The sequence below is a fragment of the Aotus nancymaae genome, unplaced genomic scaffold (genome assembly GCF_030222135.1).
Source record: "Aotus nancymaae isolate 86718 unplaced genomic scaffold, 86718_ANA_hifiasm-v0.15.2.pri h1tg000019l, whole genome shotgun sequence".
Classification (NCBI taxonomy): Eukaryota; Metazoa; Chordata; class Mammalia; order Primates; family Aotidae; genus Aotus; species Aotus nancymaae.
In genome coordinates this window covers 47,450,025-47,471,306 of record NW_026988431.1, presented here as the reverse complement: position 1 = coordinate 47,471,306, position 21,282 = coordinate 47,450,025, and the positions used below count along the sequence as shown (strand labels likewise).

At 36.4% G+C, this 21,282-nt stretch overlaps 1 protein-coding gene across 1 annotated transcript in view; it reads left to right on the top strand.

The window, feature by feature from the left end:
- The first annotated feature begins 2,431 nt into the window (after window positions 1-2,431).
- Window positions 2,432-21,282, top strand: part of DHX36 (DEAH-box helicase 36) — a 50,360-nt gene continuing 31,509 nt past the window's right edge. The window contains exons 1-9 of the mRNA XM_021669542.2: window positions 2,432-2,739; window positions 10,935-11,059; window positions 11,839-12,073; window positions 13,162-13,200; window positions 14,675-14,845; window positions 18,179-18,258; window positions 19,314-19,388; window positions 19,510-19,676; window positions 21,071-21,152. Of these exons, the coding sequence (XP_021525217.2) occupies window positions 2,479-2,739; window positions 10,935-11,059; window positions 11,839-12,073; window positions 13,162-13,200; window positions 14,675-14,845; window positions 18,179-18,258; window positions 19,314-19,388; window positions 19,510-19,676; window positions 21,071-21,152 (1,235 nt within the window). The 5' untranslated portion in view covers window positions 2,432-2,478. The remainder of the gene's footprint in view (window positions 2,740-10,934; window positions 11,060-11,838; window positions 12,074-13,161; window positions 13,201-14,674; window positions 14,846-18,178; window positions 18,259-19,313; window positions 19,389-19,509; window positions 19,677-21,070; window positions 21,153-21,282) is intronic.

The following is a 21,282-nucleotide window of genomic DNA, read 5'->3' as shown; positions in this document are numbered from 1 at the left end:
GTTTCCGCTATTTCCACTTGAAGCAGTCAAAATAATCACGCCTCTGCTTAGAGCATACCACTGTTCTTTAAGTGGCATGTAAGGTTGTCCATAATCAGACCTCTATCTACCTCTTTGGCCTTTTTTTTTTTTCTTTTTCTCTTTCCTCCCCCCTTTCCCCTTTCTGTCTGTCTGTCTGTCTCTCTCTCTCTCTTAATTAGAATTTGGTCTGTTTCTTTTCTTTCTTTTTTTTATTTATTTTCTTTTGCTTACTTTAGATTTAATTTCTTCTTCTTTTTTCTAGTTTCCTAAGATAGAAGTTTAGATTATTGATTTTAGGTCTTCCTTTTTTTTCTAATATATGCAATCAATGCTACAAATTTCCCTCTAAACACTACTTTGCTTCCTCCCATACATTTTGGTAAGTTATATTTTCATTTTCTTGTAGCTCAAAATATTTTAAAATTTATCTTGGGATTTCTTCTATGATCCATCTGTTATCTAGAAGTATACTGAGAGTAGACATTGCATGATTTCTATTATTTTAAAATTGTTAAAGTGTGTTTTTTTATTTTTTATTTATTTTTTATTTTTTTGGAAGAAAGAAAAAAAAAAGAATGAGAAAAAAAGGCCTCTTTGGCCTTCTTCATCAGTCTTTAAGTTTCAGGGTAGTTGTCTCAGCTCTCTAATGTCTCACACCATCATCTGTCTTTACACATTGTTCCTTTCACCTGTCATACTTTCCTTCTACCCACTAGTCTGGCAAGAGTCTACTTATCGAAAAAGTTGTTGCATAACTCACCTAACTCCAAAATTAAATTCTTTTGCTGTAATGTCTCATGGCTGTTAAGGAGGAAATACTTTGTGTCTGTTCTCTTGGAGTCAGTGTTTGCAGGCCCCAGAGTTAAAGAGACAAAACAGATTAGCAAGAGAATAGACAGACTTAACCATATACATAATACAGTTCACAGAAAAAGGTAATTCAGGGAGGCAGAGTTTGGGGCTTATCTACCATCTTAAAAAGGGAAAGCGAAAATAGCACTTATGGAAAAAACAAATGACTTTCAGTATGAATAAATGGGAACTTAAAACAGATACCAGACTAAAATAGACCAGTGTCTATTCAAGTGTGTTGCCAACTTCTAACCTCCAGTGATAAGAGTCAGTCTTCCCTGGTTTCCCTCCCAGGGGGGAGATTGATTTGAATTCTTTTGGGTGGTTCTGTGTTTAGACAGATAGATTTCAGAAACTCAAATGTCTTTGTTCAAGATAATTTTTAGGCCACAATGGTGTATGATAGACCTCTTCCTTAATTCACTGCAAAAAGATAGCCTTTGTCTTTCCCTTAAGACTGTAAGCAAATGAAAGCTCATGCCATACTTGCTTTATTCAGTGAGTATTCCCAACACCTTTACATCAGTTAACTGTAACATGAGGTGGATATCTCCTGGTGAACATCCAAGCCTGTGTGGCCCAATTACTTGATTATTCAAGAACAGCTTGCACAAACACTCAGTGGTCTGGTTAATAAACGGTATATGGCTTCAAATGAACATATGAATCTTCAAAGTAGTTAATTTACATTGCTTATGAGCTCTGCATTGAATTTGGGTAGACACACTCATCTTATGCTATTGGATGAACGTAGTAAATAGTGACAATACTTTCAAGGAGGTAGGGGTATTTTCAATTATATATCTGAAAGATTGTCAGGCTGTTTTCAAGACTTAAGAAGAACTCATTTGATACTTTTAGAAGATGGTGCATTTATCCACGGGTTTTTTTGTTTGTTTGTTTTTGTTTGTTTGTTTTCTGAGGCAGAGAGTCTCGCTCTGTCGCCCAGGCTGGAGCACACAGTGGCGCAATCTCGGCTCACTACAACCTCTGCCTCCTGGGTTCAAGCGACTCTCCTGCCTCAGCCTCCCAAGTAGCTGAGACTACAGGCGCCCGCCACCATACCCAGCTAATTTTTGTATTTTTAGTAGAGACGGGGTTTCACCATGTCGGCCAGGCTGGTCTCCAACTCCTGAACTTATGAGCCGCCCACCTCACTCCTGAACTTATAAGCCGCCCGCCTCGGCCTCCCAAAGTGCTGGGATCACAGGCGTGAGCCACCGTGCCCATCCAGGTTCTTTTGTTTCAGTCAACGTTTACTATCCTAGGACCTAAGTGGAAGAAAACTGCGGATTTTATCAGGAGAAATAAGAAAGTAAAGCCAAAAACCATTGGCTCACTTGCTGGGCCTACGAAAAGAAAATCTACGAACCTTTGGTTGGCTGCTGCTCCAGAGGTACAAAGGTAAACAACTCCGGGACTCTGACAGAACCTAACCCCTGGCACCCTTCGGACCACCGGAGTGTTCCCCCCTTGACGTCACCAGAAACCGCTGCTTGTGACGCTAAATGGCCCGCCCTCTTGCCCTGCGCTACGGAAGCAAAACGGAAGTGGACGTACAGTGGCTTCCGGGCCCGGACGCCATTTCCAGCGGTATCCAGGACAATGAGCTATGACTACCACCAGAACTGGGGCCGTGATGGGGGACCCCGCAGCTCCGGTGGTGGCTATGGAGGGGGTCCCGCAGGGGGTCACCGAGGGAGCCGAGGCTCCGGAGGAGGTGGCGGCGGCGGCGGCGGCGGAGGTGGAGGTGGGGGTGGTCGAGGCGGCAGGGACAGGCATCCCGGGCACCTGAAAGGCCGCGAAATCGGCTTGTGGTACGCAAGAAAACAGGGACAGAAGAACAAGGAAGCGGAGAGGCAAGAGGTAATCTCGGATTCGATAGTCGAAGGGATGAGGCAGAACAGGTTTTTTTTTCCCTCTCCCGCTGCCCCTTTTTTCCTGGTTTTGTTTCTTAAGTGATGCACGTGCTTTCTGAAATGTAAGTGAGGCGCAAATATATTATGCAGGCGCTCCCTGTAGCGGGTGTACTGATTAATGTTAACCATGCGCATCTGACCGAAAACAGGCAGGATTTATGCAGGCTGAATATACACTTTGCTTAAAGGACTTGAGAACTGTGACAAAGCAAATGTTAAATTCGTGTTCCAACCGAAATTAACTATTAGGAGTGTCGTTGTCGTCTCTCTTGGCCTTCCTTTTCGTTAGAAGAATAATTGTCACTTTAAGGTCTTTGCCTGGTGAAGAAGCAAATAGCGACCTTTCTACATTTTAGAGATAGGTTTGCGCGGAACAGCAGCAAGCAGACACTATTTTGGATGTGGATCTTTCAGAAAAACAGCTTTTATTATTAGCGTCAAAATTATCCACAAACCTAGGTTTTTGTTTTTTATGTTGGAGTGGGGAAATTTCTATTGATTATCAGGTTCTCTTTGAAAAGGAAAGTGAAAAGAATCTCCAAAGATGATTTGGCTTACTCTCTTCAGGTGATTGTCAAATTGATTTAAAAATCTGTAGTAAAGGAAACAAAGTTTTCCGAGTGGCCCATTCTAATAAAAAATAGAATAAAGTTTTAAAGTTCTGTAGTAAAGGAAAACAGTTTTCCGAGTGGCCATTCTAATAAAAAATTTTTATCATTAATCGGGAGCTTTCTTCGTATAGGCCTTTGGTGACTTCCTTTTTAAAAGCACCTTATAAAATGTATTATAGAGTGTAATTCGATCATCATTGAGGCTACTTTTTTATTTTTTTGAGACAAAATCTCACTCTGTCGCCCAGGCTGGAGTGCAGTGCCGCCATTTCCGCTCACTGCAACCTCCGCTTCCCAGGTTCAAGCGATTCTCTTGCCTCAGCCTCCCGAGTAGCTGAGATTACAGGTGTCCCCAACCATCCCCGACTAATTTTTGTATATTTAGTAGTGACCAGGTTTCACCATGTGAACCAGACTGGTCTTTAACTCCTGACCTCAGATTATCCACCCGCCGCGGCCTCCCATAGTTCTGAGATAACCGACGTGAGCCACCGTGCTGGGCCTAGGCTACTATTTTTAAACCATTCCACTTCCTTTTATTTCTTTTAACCATGTCATCTTCATTCAGGTGTTTGGGGGGCCTTATCCATTTGTCTTCATGACTTAAACTTTTCTTTAATAAACAAATCCATTTCTTTTACGGCCCCAAATTTTTCATTGAGCAAACAGGCTTTTGAAAATCAGGATAGGCATGTCTAAGTGACTTTTTTAACTTTTATTTATTTATGCTCTGTTTCAAACAAGGTTTTATGCATGTTGCTCTAGAAACTTGAAAAAATGTGATATTCAAGGAGCTTACAGTCTAGCTGGGAAAATAATACCTAAACAGATGAAAAGTTAAATAACAGGAAAATTTGTTCATTATTATTTCCACATGAAGGGTATAGCCGGTTGTGCGGTGGATGTTATGAATGGAACTTTTGGTTTCTACTTGCGTTCCCGTCCTCCTTTTAGTGGTGACATGGCCATTTATTGACTTGCCAGACCAAATGGGATTTATCTTTGCTTCTTCCTCTTCATTTCAGCAAAGCTCTGCCTTCTTAATATATCCCAAATCTAACCACTTATCTCCAGAATAATTAACACAGATCAAGCCACTGTTTTCTATTCTTGCCTTCTTACTAGTCTTCTAGCTTCCATTCCTGCTTTGCGTTGTCTTTGCTTTACAGAGCCGCCTATGGTGATCTTTTAAAAGGAAAAATTAGATCATTTCATTCCCTAAGTCACAACTTGAGATTAGAAGTCATGTCACTTCTGTCTCATTCTAATACATTTCAGTTGCATCTTGACATGTTTTCTGGAAATCTTGGTAATAATGGCCTCAACATAACAAGTTTACCACCATGCACATTTCTCTGAGCCCATGTCCCCAGGCTGGTACAATTATAGCTTTTGTAAACATACTTTATTTCTACTTTTTATTACAGTGTCATACCATTCTCCCATCTAAAATGTACCTTTCCATCTTGTTTAAATATGAGTATTTTTCAGTGGGCTCATCCCAGCTCTTCCTTTGACCACCTTTAGCCTGATGTAATTACTTCCCAGTCAGAATTTTGGTAGCTTTTACTTTTCAAGTCATGTCCTGTATTTACAAAATGAATGCTTTTTTTTTAAGGTGCAGTCTCACTCTGTCGCCCAGGCTGGAGTGCAGTGGCATGATCTTAGCTTACTGCAGCCTCTGCTTCCCAGCTGGGATTATAGGTGCATGCCACCACACCTGGCTAATTTTTGTATTTTTAGTAGAGACAATGTTTTGCCATGTTGGCCAGGCTGGTCTTGAGCTCCTGACCTCAGGTGATCTACAAGCCTTGGCCTCACAAAGTGCTGGGATTACAGGCATGAGCCATGGCGCCTGGCCAAAAAATGAATGCATTGTAATGATGCATTCTTGAACAAATGTTCTTTCAACAAATATTTATTGAGGACATTATTTTTGTAACAGTATCTTAAGCACTGTATTAATTAATAAAATAGATATAGGTTCTACAGACATTGTGTTGTGTTAGGAGCAAGACAATATCATTGTCTTCTATTAGAGACATGGGCTAGAGAATATGGGCTATCACCTAACTCAGATCAAGGTATTTAGAAGATTTTTCAGGGACAATAACCCTTAAGCTGAAACTTGAAAGATAGCAAAGTGAATGAACATGTGTGTGTGTGAAGTTTTGGGGTTTGGCAAAAGATTACAGGCAGAGGCAGTAGCATGTGCCGCAACGTAGAGATCAAGGAAGCATATGTTCAGTTCAAGAAACTGAAAAAGGTAAGAACATGGATGTAGAATGTAGTGAGATGAAGTTAGGCAGTCAATTTCAAACTTGTTGGCCACTTTGCACAAAAAGAAATGAATATATTTGAATTTACAACCCAGTACACACATATGTATAACTAGACGAAAAGTTTTGTAAAATAGTATTTAATTTCCTGCACATTGCTTTGAGGTTTTTTTGTTTGTTTTTAAACTTATCTGCTCTCTTTTTATTAATCCTGGTCATGATCTTTTAATATTATTTCAGAAACCGCGATCTGAAAATCTCTGAGCTAGAAAAATAAGCAGGGCCTTGAGATATATTGACTCTCCGTCTAAATACTGTAGCAAGCCATTAAAACATTTTAAACAAAAAATGAAATGATTGGATTTTAAATGTTTACATTTACTGTGGTAGCAGTAAAAGGAATGGATTGAAGAGAGGCAATCCTGGTTCAGGGAGACCAGTTAAGTAGCCCTTGCAGTAACTAAGGTGAGAAATGACAGGAATTAGCAGGTTGGCAGTGGAAATGGAAGTGGATAAAGTGATTTAGGAGGTAGACTCAAAATGATTTTGTGATTTATTTTATCTGAAAGGATGAGTACAATGTTCATGATGACTCTTTTATGCCTATATGTAAGGATCAGGCTTGTTGGAGGAAGATGATAGGCTCAGCCACGGACACTATGAATTTGATATTGTTACACGGCATACAAATGAGGATTTGCAGGCGGGAGAGGGCTGTGTAGATCTGATGCATAGAAATCTAGACTGGAAATAAGTTTGACAGTTAATGGGCTCATGGATAGTAGTTGGAGTGTGGGAGTGAACCATGAGAAATGGAGTGGGTACAGCCTGAATTCTGTAGACCATTGCTTCTCAGACTTTAATATACGTACGAATCACCTGGCATCTTGTTAAAATGTAGGACACTGGTGGGACCAGAGATTCAGCTTTTCTTACAGGATCCCAGATGATGCCAGTATTGCTGGTCTGTAGATTACTCAGGCTGTCAGTACGGAAAATGAAATTTTAAGGGACAGGCTGAGGAAAAGAAGGTTGCAAAAGAATCTAGGAAAGATCAGCCAGAGAAGAGAAAAATAAGGTGTGTGTTGTTTTGAAATCTAAGAGTAGTGTCTGAAGGAGAGAAGAGTATCTCAAGAGGAAGTAATTGATAATGGCAAGCGTGCACAAATGGCTTAAGAGCTGAGAATGTCTATTGAATTTATCAACAAGGTCATTGATGATCTTAATGAAAGCCCTTTTTGTGGCATTGTGGAAGTAAAAGCCAGATTGCAGTAGGGTGGCAAGTGAAATAGAGATTAGGAAATGGAACATTTTCCAGCAGTTTTGCTGTGAAGAGGAGGAAGAAAAATAGGGCAGTAGTTGTTGAGGGTAGGCGAATTCAAGAGAGGGTTTTTTTTATTGTTGTTGTTGTTTCTAAGGTGAAAAAATTTGACCATGTTCATGTCCTGATGGGAAGCACCCAGTGAAAAGGAAATCAGAGTGGGCCAAATTATGCTGTAATAATAACCAGCCCCCAAATCTTAATGGTTCATAGCAAGCAAGCCTTGATTTTCTGCCACATTACTAAAAGAAGCAAACAAGAAAATACCAGTCAGCTGCCTAATGTCTACTGGAATGGTTAGAAATTTAGGAAAGCAAGATAAATCTCAGTGAAGGAGATGGCCCTGAGGACATGAAAGGAATTGGACTGCAGAGCTCAGGTTGAGGAAAGAAAAAAGGATAAATTCTGATACAGGTGTGTTTAGGTTTGGTGATAACCAACTGAGGACCTTTTCTTCTTAGGGCTTTTGTTTTGTGAAATACTGTGTGTGAAATGCTGAGGGCAAACAGAAAGGTAGTATTGGCCTGTTACAGAGAATGAGGAGACAGTTTAAAGTAGTTGCAGATAGTTAGAAAGCTGATAAGATAAATTTGGTGGACATCATTTAGGATCTCTTGCCAGGAACTGAAAACTAGAAGCAGGATATTTGAGAATGTCCAAGAAAGCAGGAAATAATCAAAATTCTATGATAAAATAGTCATGAAACAAAATGTGTTTCTGAGATTCTCTGGGCAAAGAGAAATAAAGTAAAATGTGTTGGAACTAGAAGAAGGTTGTTGAGTGCGAGGGAGGCAGCCTACAAAAAGGCAAGATCCCAGTTTGGAATTAAGGTATGTTCTCTGCTACCTGCAACGTCCGAAAACTCATTGTGGGGAGAACGTCATTAGAAATACAAATGCTTTTATTTAGAGTGTAAATTATGTTTTCAATATTGTATTCATTGTAAAAGATAGATTCAGCCATTCATTTCTTCTGTTGACAGACTTTCTGGGCGTATGCCATATGCCAGAATTCTATCTGGCAGAGACACTGCAAAAAGTGTAGGATATGGGGAGTGAATTAACTATTTTTAAATTAATAGTGATAAAAATAACTACACAACTGACTTTTTTCATTTAATACTTTGGTCATCTTTCCTGTTTGTACACTTGCAGAAAGATCTACCCACTCTTAATGGGTGTACTACAACTAAATCCTTATTGATGAGCAGACTCTTACTTGGTACATATTCATTATGTAAGGAATCTTGGAAAAACTACCAACTGATGTTGACTTTTTAATGAAAACTGATTTTGTTGTGATAGTTTGGACTGAAAGATTGTGTAGATCTGTTCATTTTCTCTAGAATCTTACATTATCCGGTAATTCACCTTTCCCAGGGGGCGTGAAATCTCATAAAATTAGAATAATCTTTTGTGTTGTTATGGGCAGGAGGTGGGCAATGTATTGTGAAATGTCAATCTAGGAAATTGTTTACCAAACAAAATACAGAGTACTGAGTTAACATGGAAAACTGAAAACTGTAAGAATAACAGATAAAGGTTATATTCTGAACAGATACGTCAAGAAACCTAAAGAGGACTTTTAGTAGAGACATTTTATATCCTGAGAACCGTAATTAGCCACTCGTTTTCACTTCAGAAAAGGAGGTAACGTGTAGTTCATTTGCTTTGCTTCCTCAGGTTTATTGTTTTATCACTAATGATTTCTTATTTTGATCAGATTGGGTTATCCTCCTACCCATGTAAACTTATTTGAGCTTTCACAAAGCATGTAATACTGATTAGAATTAGAATCTCTCATAAAATCCTTTCTCTCGTCTTAAACATGCTTAGGTCTTGTTCTCCTGGAACGCATGCTCCTCCACCCACCCTGGGTTATCAGACTTTATGTTAAACTTTGTTATGACCAGCTGTTTTCGTGTTTGTTTAATTGTGATAAAATACATTGAAGAGAAGATAGTTACACTGTACAGAGTAAGGAAAGTATTTTGTGAACTTATTCATATATATGTGTACTGGGTCATTAGTTTTACTGTGGATTGCTATGAAAAAAATAAACAATTGAAATCTATTGCTCTAGATTTTAGGGTATTTCACACATTTCTATCTGCTTTCGTCAGTCTCCTTACCCTAGCTCCTGCTTTCCCCTATTCTCCCCCCTAAAAAAAACAAAACCTCAAAAACCAAAAATACCTTGAAGATCATTTCCAACTGCCTAGTTGTTGAATGCAGTAGTAAATTTTTCAGTTCTCTGCCTTAGTTATGTTAATTTTATACTTCTGATTCCTTTTTTAACACCTTTTTTCACTTGTGGTGGTGGTTTGTCACTGTGTGTTCCTAGTCTTTTGCTTGTTCTCTTGATTGTTCTTCTGACTTATTTTCCTTCCTTGGCCCCATGAATGCCAGACTTGGTCAACCTTGTGTCCTCATCTTTGGAGGCGGTATTATTTGTAAATTGAGATAACTCCTGTGTCTCTGTGATTTCAACCTTTCAGAACACTGCAAAATTTATATCATAACTCTAAAAACAAAGCCTCTCCAGAGATCCAGTTCCATATATTCATCTACCTAATCATTATTACAAGTTGGGAAATTTCATCATTGTTCTTAATTGCATAAAATACAAATTTAGCGTCCTATTTTGACCTCCATTCCCACCACATGTACACAAAAATGTACAGTATCACAGAGCAGCCTCCTCCTAATGATTCATCTTACTGCTGTGATTCATCTTACTGTTGTTCTGTCAGGATCCACCCTTGAATTTGAAAACAGTTGTCTTTGATTCTTTCTTCCCTTTTGTCTCTCCCCTACTTCCACCGAATAGTCATTAAGTCCTATGGTTTCTTTCTTTTGCTTTTTGACTATTTTCTTTTCATTTATACTTTTACCTTCCTCCTCCTTTGGTTCTTTAACTTAACACACTCTTATTTTCACCACTCCTCGTGTACTTCCTGTTGACTTTGAATTTATGTGCACATTAGAATGTAACGTTTATAGGCCCGTAGATTTTGAAGAATCCTGTTTTCAACTTACTATATCTAAATACAAAAGTCTCCAAAGAATTGCGTTTTGGCGCCTTTTTTTTTTGAGACGGAATCTCACTCTGTCACTCAGGCTGGAGTACGGTGGCACGATCTTGGCTCACTGCAACCTCTGCCTCCTGGGTTCAGGCTATTCTTCTGCCTCAGCCTCCCGAGTAGCTGGGACTGCAGGCACATGCCACCACACCCAGCTAATGTTTTTGTGTTTTTAATAGAGACTGGGTTTCATCATCTTGGCCAGGCTGGTCTCTAATTCCTCACCTCGTGATCCACCCGCTTTGGCCTCCCAAAGTGCTGGGATTAAAGGTGTGAGCCAGGCCAAGCGCGGTGGCTCACGCCTGTAATCCCAGCACTTTGAGGCGGGTGGATCACGAGGTCAAGAGATCGAGACCATCCTGGTCAACATGGTGAAACCCCGTCTCTACTAAAAATGCAAAAAATTAGCTGGGCATGGTGGCGCGTGCCTGTAATCCCAGCTACTGAGGAAGCTGAGGCAGGAGAAGTGCCTGAACCCAGGAGGCAGGAGGCGGAGGTTTCAGTGAGCCGAGATCGCACCATTGCACTCCAGCCTGGGTAACAAGAGCGAAACTCCGTCTCAAAAAAAGGGAACTAAAGTTGTAGGAAGAGTCATAAATAAGCTTTCTTTGAATCTTACTAGGGCTAATTTTATAGACGCTTGTGAGAAAAGGTGTAGAAGGATATGTACTAAAATTTTAACATTAATTAATTAGGTCTGAGAACAGGGATTGGGCTAGAGGACAAGTGTGGTTAACTTTCTTTTATATTTGTTGAACATATATTATTTAGCCTTTATTTTCTTTAGTATCAATTTTTGCATATGCTTTCTTATATTGATAAAGATGCCTTTTTCTTTGCACAAACTAGAGAGCTGTAGTACACATGGATGAACGACGAGAAGAACAAATTGTGCAGCTACTGAATTCCGTTCAAGCGAAGAATGATAAAGAGTCAGAAGCACAGATATCCTGGTTTGCTCCTGAGGATCATGGGTATGACAAAAAGTATTCTTTTAAAGAATAGGCAAAGAGTAACACTTTAATAGTAAAAATAACATCTTTATATTCTTCAATAAGTGAAGTTTAACTTTGACATACTTTTTTTTCTTATGTAGATCAAACAGATTGAGAAAATGACTTTTAAAAATTTATATGGCATATTTCCACAGGAAAGCTAAATAGTTTGAATAATAGTGTATCTGGATATGAGATATATCAAGTTGTTATTTATTGTTCTTCCTACCTGTCCTCTTTGTATTTATGAAATTATTCTGTGTGGGAGATCTGCAAGAAGTGTAATTGCTACTGTTTTAGAAAGGTTATAAGAACTGTATCATTTAGAGGAAAAATTAGTAGACTGTTTCAAGGATGGTATAATGTAGCATCCTATTTATAGCTCAAGGAAAGGGCGGCAAAGAAAAAGATGTTGCAACATTAAACAAGTTTAAAAAAACCAGAAAAAGAAAAACACTGTAAGTAACCCACTGTAAGTAACCGCTATAAAGGAGTGACTATTGTATGGATTTTTATTTTTAACTACCACAAGGAATAACTTAATCTGGCGATATCTGTTTAAAGGGAAGAAAAATTTGAATTTGTTATAAGAATCTAAGTATATTTTCATAATTGCTGTACTAAGAGAAAAGAAAAGCTTTGGATTTGGATGACTTTGAAATATTTAAACAGCTTTTTGTTTTGTTTTGTTTTGTTTTGTTCCAGGGTTTGAGTGGCTCTTTTCTGACCTTTCTTCCCTTCTTATTTTGTTAAAACAGATATGGTACTGAAGTTTCTACTAAGAACACACCACGCTCAGAGAAGAAACTTGGCCATCAGGAAACGAAGTTGATAAACCAAGAAAAAAAAGTGTTTAGAATCAGGAACAAATCATATATTGATCGAGATTCTGAATATCTCTTACAAGAAAATGAACCAGATGGAACTTTAGACCAACAATTATTGGAAGATTTACAAAAGAAAAAAAATGACCTTCGGTATATTGAAATGCAGGTAATGGAAAGATGTCAAAAAATATTTTGTCGTTTTTTTCTTACACTTAATAAAAATGTATGTACAGTTAGAGGTAACTGCATGGCATAGATTAGTGAGATCCTCAACAAGACATCCTCTATGGGAATTATTTTCTTTTCGAACGGTAGAGAAAAATGGTGGGGATGGAAGTTACGCATAACCTACAGTATTCTGTCTCATCCACAGAAGCTTATGTGGTGAGGAGAAGAAATAGTTGAGAAATGCTAGTGCAAATGGAAAAAAAAATTACTCTTCAACTCTACCTGTGCAGTAAAGGCAGTTAAAATTGTAGAACTTGTTCCAGATTACTTAATACATCTCCTTCCTTTTACAGATAATAAAATTAAATATTTCAAAAGTTATGTGATGTGCTGTGTTCACTAACATTTCAAATACAGGACTATCGTGAGACCTGAGATTCTCCTGAATTCTAATATTTTCTTTCTACACTAGGCAAGATATTTTAAGGTCCCTTTCAGTTAAAACATAAAATTGTATGCTTTGTGGGTGTTCTAGAGATGTAATAAAGTGGTCGCCTGTATGTATGTATATTTTTAAGAGAAATTACTGAGGAAACTCTGAGGGCCATATCTTTAATACACAAATATATACTGCTGTTTTTGGTAAAGGAAGGATATAGCACCTCCTGGAGGAAAGAAAGGATCCATCACTCACTGATGAAAGTTATATTTTTAGTAGAGATAGGGTTTCACCATGTTGGCCAGGCTGATCTCGAACTCCTGACCTCGTGATCCTGCGTCGACCTCCCAAGGTGCTGGGACTACAGGTGAGAGATCCTGTGCCTGGCCTAGTGCTTTACTGCCGCTTACTTTAAAGCATTGTCTCCATTTTGCTGGATGTTTTAGAGTTCTGATTTTGAATGTTTCATACATAAAAGGAATTGGCAAATTGTTCTTTATAATTTTTTTACACAAGCCATAAGATAATAAAAATAGTTTTGGATTTGGATTCTAGCAAATTTACCCTATCATATTTCCTAGTTACCATGATTATAATTTGATTACATATGTTTTGTGAAAATTTAAAACTTTTTTTTTTAATTTCAGCATTTCAGAGAAAAGCTGCCTTCATATGGAATGCAAAAGGTAAAGTGCTTTTTTCCACTATTTAATTTGATTTGCAAATTAAATACACTTTTTTTTTTTTAAAAAAAGGTCTATATCAAGAAAAAATGCAAATTAATGAACTTTCTTCTACAAGATAGTATTGGAAGTTAATTTTATTCTTTTGCATTAAGTACAAAAAGGAAAAAAAAAAGGATCATAAACAATTTTCCTGATGTTTTCTCCTATTTTTGTCCATAATTGAAATCTTTGAAATTTAAAAAGTAAAATTTCCTCTTATAAGTTACTTTGGATAAATACCTTACACTTATGTCAAGACCAAACACTTCAGTTAAGATTGATGCACTACTAAAAATACGGTAATTTATTACACTATAACCTGGCATTTTAAAGACATCCAGTAAATAAATATCTGTTGAATGGATGAATCACATTTCACTTCTCAGTATTTACCAGCATAATTTCAGTGTTCAAACTTACAACTTTTTCTGATATATATATATATATATAATGTATTCTAATAAGTGCGGAACTTTTTTTTTTTCTTTTTGAGAGGGAGTCTCGCTCTGTCGCCAAGCTGGAGTGCAGTGGCACAATCTCGGCTCACTGCAACCTCCAACTCCTGGGTTCAAGCAATTCTCCTGCCTCAGCTTCCCAAGTAGCGGGATTATAGGTGCACACTACCACGCCCAACTAATTTTCATATTTTTAGTAGAGACCAGGTTTCACCATGTTGGCCAGGATGGTCTCATCTCCTGACCTCGTGATCTGCCTGCCTCTGCCTCTCGAAGTGCTGGGATTACAGGTGTGAGCCACCATGCCTGGCCTAAGTGGGGAATTTTTAAAAGGTAGGTTTTTGAGTTAAATTGTTTTATACATGAAAATAACCCATATCATCCCTTTGAAGTAGTAAGATGACTTTGTTTATACAGTGCATATTATTATTAAAAATACTTATATATACAATTTTTAAGAAAGTAGGTCTTCCCCAAGTAAGAGGTTTTCTAGATAGCTTTGGTTTAGATATTTAATGACCGAAAGGAAGTAATCTTAAAATACAGTATTCTCTTCCTTGTTCCTAAAATGGCATTCAAAACTTGTTCTGCAGACAAAGCTATATTTATAAATTATGATATAAATTAATAATGTCCTCAGTAGTTGTTTAAGTGAGGATTTTGCTTCTGTACTCAGTAGCCCCACATGTCAGCATTATTTTAATTCTTCTGCATGGAACTTATAACTTGTCTCTACTTGTTTATGTCAGTATGTTTTTCTCTAACAGTGCTTTAGCTTTGTTCTTTATAATTTGGTGCACTTATCTTTTGTAGGGTGGCAGATCCAGATACCCAAGCTGCCAGTATTGCATATGGCAACATTTAGAAAGCATTACTATATTTGTTAAAAATAATTACCTTCAGTTTGGTCAATTTTTGATACCTTTTTTCAGACTTAGTCAACATGTGATTGTCTTTATTTATTTTCCCTTTTGAAATAGGAATTGGTAAATTTAATTGATAACCATCAAGTAACAGTAATAAGTGGTGAAACTGGTTGTGGCAAAACCACTCAAGTTACTCAGTTCATTTTGGATAACTACATTGAAAGAGGAAAAGGATCTGCTTGCAGGATAGTTTGTACTCAGCCAAGAAGAATTAGTGCCATTTCAGTAAGTTATCTCTTAACTTATTAAAAATGTCTTTTTTAAAGTAATCTTGCTAGAACCTACTGATTCTAAAGGTATGGAGTGATGCTTAATTAGGCTTAGGATTTGTGACTATGAAAGCAAATATTTGTCATGTTTAATAATAAAGGCCAAAAAATTGAGTAATCGCTGTCTTAACAGATAATAGATGTTTATGAATTCAAGATAAACTTTATATCCAGGCAAATTTCAGTATGTATTTGAAAGAATGAAATAGATAAAATGTTTATAGAATTGATTACAAGCTCAAATAATCTCCATCATTTGATTCTTTAAATTTTACTACTTGGTTATTTAATGTTTTTTTTTTTTTACTTCTCTTATTTTTTCAGTATGTAAGTACACTGAATGGTAGTGAAAGTGGGAAAACCTTGTTTTTTTTTAAGCTGCATTTCTATAGTCAGTGATTTATTTATTTATTATTATTAGTCTTTGAGATAGGGTCTTACTTTGTCACTTAGGCTGGCGTGTACTGGTGATAACATGGCTCAGTGCAGCCTCAACCTCTCGGGTTTGAGTGATCCTCCTGGCCCAGCCCCCAATAGGTGGTACTATGCGCATGTGGCACCACACCTGGCTAATATTTGTGTTTTTCGTAGAGATGGGGTTTTGCCATGTTGCCCATGTTGGTCTCGAACTGCTGGGCTCAAGCAGTCTGCCCACTTCAGCCTCCCAAAGTGCTGGGATTATGGCCACTGTGCCCAGCCATAGTCATTCATTTTTGAATGCAGCTACTCAGTAAGAGGAAATTTTTCGTGAGAAAAAATAGGTATTGTTTCTGATTTGTCAAGTCCAAAATTTTGGGAAGGTATACATAAGTAACAGTTATAAGTAACTGTTATTTCAGGTTGAATATATGAAATCCAGAATACTCCAAAATCCAGAACTGTTTGAGCACCAACATGGAAATGCTTATTAGAGCATTTCACATTTTTATTTTCAGATTTGGGATGCTTATCAAGAGTAAGTATAATGCAAATATTCCAAAATCTGAAACCGAAAACACTTCTGGTCCTGAGCATTTTGGCTAAGGGATACTCAACCTGTACATTGATTTTGTTGTCGCCATTGTTTTAGTTAGATGACCTAGTTAAATATATGAATTATATATTTTTTAAAGGTGTTTGAGGTTTCTTGTCATATTTCCGCCTGCATGGTGAATTTATGCTATATAATTCTGTGTATAAATTATAAAGATTTATGGTTGTCTTTGGTTTAATGACAGTGCTGTTTATCACATCTAAGTCATTTAATACAGAATCCATGGTTAAAAGTATTACCAATTATGAAAGCATTTGGCAGTGAATACAGTATGTGTTTTAAGCTTTGCTTTCTAAGAAGTACTATAAAGAAAAAGCAGTAGTCTTCACCCCTTTAAAAAAAAAATTTGTAAATTTATGGGATACAAGTTCAATTTTGTTACATCAGTAAATTGTGTAGTGATTAAGTGAGGGCTTCTAGGGTATCCATCACCCACATCATATACACTATACCTATTAAGTAATCTCTCATCATCTATCCCTCTCCTGCCTTCTCTTCTGAGTCTCCATTGTTTGTCATTCCACACAATATGTCCACATATACCTGGTTTTTAGCACGCACTTATGAGAAATGTGATATTTGTCTTTCTTTATCTATTTTGACATGGTTTAATTCTTATGACTGAGTAGTATTCCATTGTGATATATATATATATATATATATACACACACACACACACACACACACACACCACATTTTCCTTATCCAGTCATCCATTTATGGGTAATTAGATTGATTCCTTTTCTTTACTATTGTGAATAGTATTGTGATAAACATGCAGGGCAGGTATTTTTTTGATACACTGATTTCTTTTCCTTTGAGTAGAAAGCTCCATTTTTAGTTCTTTGAGAAATCTTCATACGGTTTTCTGTAGAGGTTATACTAATTTACATTCCCACCAGCAATATATAAGAGTTCTCTTTTCTCCATATCCTGGCCAAGATCTATTATTTTTTGACTCTTTAATAGTAGCCATTCTGACTGGGGTAAGATGATATCTCATTGTGGTTTTAATTTGCATTTCTCTGATGATTAGTGATGATGTGCATTTTTCATATACCTGTTTGCCGTTTGTATATTTTCTTTGGAAAAATGTCTGTTCTTGTCTTTTGCACACCTTTTAATGTGATCATTTGTCTTTTGATGTTTTTGTTTGAGTTTCTTGTATACACTGGATTCTTGTCCACTGCTGGATGAATAGTTTGCATATATTTTCTTCCATTCTGAAGATTATCTGTTTACTCTGTTGATTATTTCTTTTGCTAAGAAGTATAGAAACTTCTTAGTTAATTCTTATTTGCCTATTTTTGTTGCCTGTGTTTTGAGGTCTTAGTCATAAATTCTTTGCCTAGACCAATGTCCAAAAGAGTTTTTCCCTAGGTTTTCTTCTAGTATTTTTAGTTTCAGGTAGTCTTCACTCTTTTATGGGGGACAATATTCCAGGAAATTGCATAAAATTACAGAATGGTGAAAAATAAACCACTTCCGTCATAACACAATTATGTAGCTAGATGTAAATATTTTCACTATATATGGCAATTACTATATATGCTGACAGTAGGAAGAAATGGTGACTAGGTAATTTTTTACTGCTTTTTTTCCCTGATCTGTTGGAATTTGAGTAGACATATTAATGTGGTCCGTGTATACTAGATATACTTATTGGAAACTTTTACTTCTAAAGTATTATTTCTTAGCAATTATGCCATTTTCTATTTCTAACCTCTTATCACTGTTCCGTCACAAGCTAACTGTCAGTTACTTTTAGTTATACAAATCAGTATTAGATTATAACATTTAATTTTTCCGAAGCTTATTTTTGGCAGTGAAAACTTTGAAAACATGACCAAGAACTAAAAATTCAACACCAGTCCCTACCACAAACAAAAACACAAGGGAAGAATATCAATATGTAATTCTTTTCAAATTACACACAAGTTCTACAAGTTTAAATCTTGATTTACAACTCTTAGAAAAGACCAGAAAAGTATAAATCAATGAGAGGATGTATAGAAAAGCACTTTGAAAATAGTGATGAGAGAACTTGGCCTTAAAAGACTTTGTAAGAGAAAATGAAAAGTAAACATAAACAGCTCTTAAGGCACACCTGTTTTAGATACCTCAGATTTTAATATCTGTTTTTTTAAACTTATTTGAAAATCTGAAGAAAAATTTTTCAATAGTCCTAGATTTTCATGGATATTTAGGATGTTCATTCTAAAATTATATTCTCTTTATATTTTGTTTGAATTAAAGGTTGCAGAAAGAGTGGCTGCAGAAAGGGCAGAATCTTGTGGCAACGGTAATAGTACTGGATATCAAATTCGTCTCCAGAGGTAAAAAATGTTCTCTTTTTATATATAGGTAGATTTTAGTGAAACTCTGAAGCTGGAGATTCAGAAGAAAGATTCCCCATTTTTATGATGGTTATTACTATTACTAACATTTAACGTAATTGCAGCAGAGATAGCTTGCTGCCACAAATTTATCTTTTAACCCCAATCAGACTTAGATTGCCTTTTTAAAATGGTGCTTTTATATTGGAATGATTAGAAAAATAAACATTTTTCCTGGACATATATTAGAAGACCATTACTCCCTCTGAAAAGATTGTGTTCTAAACCTTTCTGTTCCACCTCCACACACTTCTGACTGACTGTATTTATTGATTGTGTTATCCTAACCCCCATCCAACTCCACTGTGCAGTATGTACTTCGTCCTTTTCTGGAGTTTAGGACTCCATTTGCCTTTTTATGTTTTAATTTATTTAATGTTTTTTAGAGATAGGTTCTCACTCTTGCTGTGGCCGGAGTGCAATGGTGCAATCCACTTTCTGCAGCCGTAGACTCAGGCAGTCCTCCCACTTCAGCCTTTCTTGTAGCTGGGACTACAGGCACACACCACCGCAATTGACTAATCTTTTTACTTTTTGAGACTGAATCTTGCTATGTTGCCCAGGCTGGTTTTGAGCTCTTGGGCTCAAGCAACCCTCCCATCTCGGCCTCAAAGTTTTGGGATTACAGGTGTGAACCACCACGTCTAACCCATTTGCCTTTTCAAATGAGTGAACTTTCCAATTATGAGCCAAATATTTAGGCCCCATAAGTAATTCAGTTGTTGTCTGCATGTTAATGGTCATGTCTTTTAAAAGAAATTAACATTGTATCAATGACAACAAGATAATGTATAATGAACTTGAATGAAGTATTTCCCATTACCCCATTGTGGTGAGCGTTCTTATAACTAAAAGTATGAAGAATTAGAATAACTAATTAAGTATGAAGATTTTCATTAAAACTGAAAGCTTTTCTAAAATTGAAGATTTAAACCTTTGTGGTTCTTAGTTAATTACTAGAAAAGAAAACCAAGAATTATGTCTTTCATTCACAGTCGGTTGCCAAGAAAACAGGGTTCTATCTTATACTGTACAACAGGAATTATCCTTCAGTGGCTGCAGTCAGACCCGTGAGTATGTTTCAATTAAGGAAATACAAATATTATCAAAAGATGTAATTGTTAAATTGGATTTTACTAGTTGTTAAAGAAAAATGGTTTTAAAATTTTGTACTTCACACTTCTGCCTTAGGCATTTGTCCAGTGTTAGTCATATCGTACTTGATGAAATTCATGAAAGAAATCTGCAGTCAGATGTTTTAATGACTGTTGTTAAAGATCTTCTCAATTTTCGATCTGACTTGAAAGTAATATTGATGAGTGCAACGTTGAATGCGGAGAAGTTTTCAGAATATTTTGGTGAGTAAAATGTATAGTTATTATATCAGAAAAGGTATAGAAAACCACTTAATTTAAAAAATTAATATGGTACTAGGTAGATAGTAGTCAAAATGAATGTTTAGCAATTAATTTTATTTTAATATTATTCCACCCTCCAGTTTCCTGGGTTAGACAATTCGGTCTGTTTTTAAATGGTGGCATCATCTCTGATAGTGAGGACATGTAGCTTCTTGTTGCTACCAACACACAATTAAGATGGCATCATTGAAGTCAAACCACAGATTGCATAATTTTATAAACTTCTTTCTGTAATTTTTCTGTGGCTTTTATCTACTATCACAGATTAGGGTGGCAGTTTGCTGCTAATACTACTGGTGACTACTTAAGGAACACCTTCAGTGTTCCAGGTAGTATATTTGCCACTTTGTCTTCTTTAGTCTTTATAATACTTTACGAGGTAGGTACTATTATTATTTACATTTTTACAGATGAGAAAGCAGTCCTAGAGCAGTTAAGAGGCTTTCGCAAGTTGACCCTAGATTTGGCCAGCTGCAAAGCACATTCTTTTAAAATTAATCCTCACTGTCTTTCCTGCTTATAATTGTGAAAGAAGGAGGGGGAAAGGGAGGGAATTACAACATATTATAGTTATGTTTAATACATGTTCTTGTCATCAGCTTTTTAAAAGTCCTTTAAAATACATCCCAGTTAATACTCAGAACCATGTTAAGATTAGTTGGGGTAGGTGTTATTATTATTTTTAAATGAAACTTCAAGAACTGGCATTGAATACCTTGCTCAAATGTATGCACATCATGGGCAAAGCAGTGATACCTGCTTAGATATTTTGACCTCTGATGTGATGTTTTCTTTTGTTTTCAGTGTGTACTGCTTGTTCTGCTTTTTTAAAGAGCATTTAAATAACTGCTGAAGTGATATTTTTATTAGTAATTTTGAAATAGTGAAAATGTATTTGTTTAGGTCTTGTTTTGATTCCTTTTCTCCACTAATTCTGGGTGCTGCAAGTAGTAATGCTTATCTAGAATTCCATAAAACTTTGATCTTCTGGATATTCTCTTATGGTACCATCTTGTTAATGATGAAGAGAAAATAGACTTCTAACTAATGGATTTTGAATACAACTTAAAACTCTATTCTTTGATATTCTGTGTTATTTTGTAGAACTGAGATGTGTGTACAGTTTGGTAGCAGTAAAATGGTATTGAGAGAAGACTAGACTGCTGCTTTTTATTAAAGTAGATATGGAAAAATAGGGTAGAACTGTAAAAGCTACAGGACCTTTTTCTGGAATTAAGAATAGTAAGTAATAGAGTCATTGTCCTATTTACAGTATATTGATTTCTTTAACATTTGAGTACAAATTTATGCTTATATTTTGTCTTCCATAATAGGTAACTGTCCAATGATACATATACCTGGTTTTACCTTTCCGGTTGTGGAATATCTTTTGGAAGATATAATTGAAAAAATAAGGTGAGTAAACATTAGGAAATAAAAAAGTCAAAAAGTACTAATATATCGCTTTTCTCATGTCAAACTTTAGTCTCAGAAATCCACCATTGACTACTTCCTTGTAAAACATTTTTCTATGAATTAGGTATTC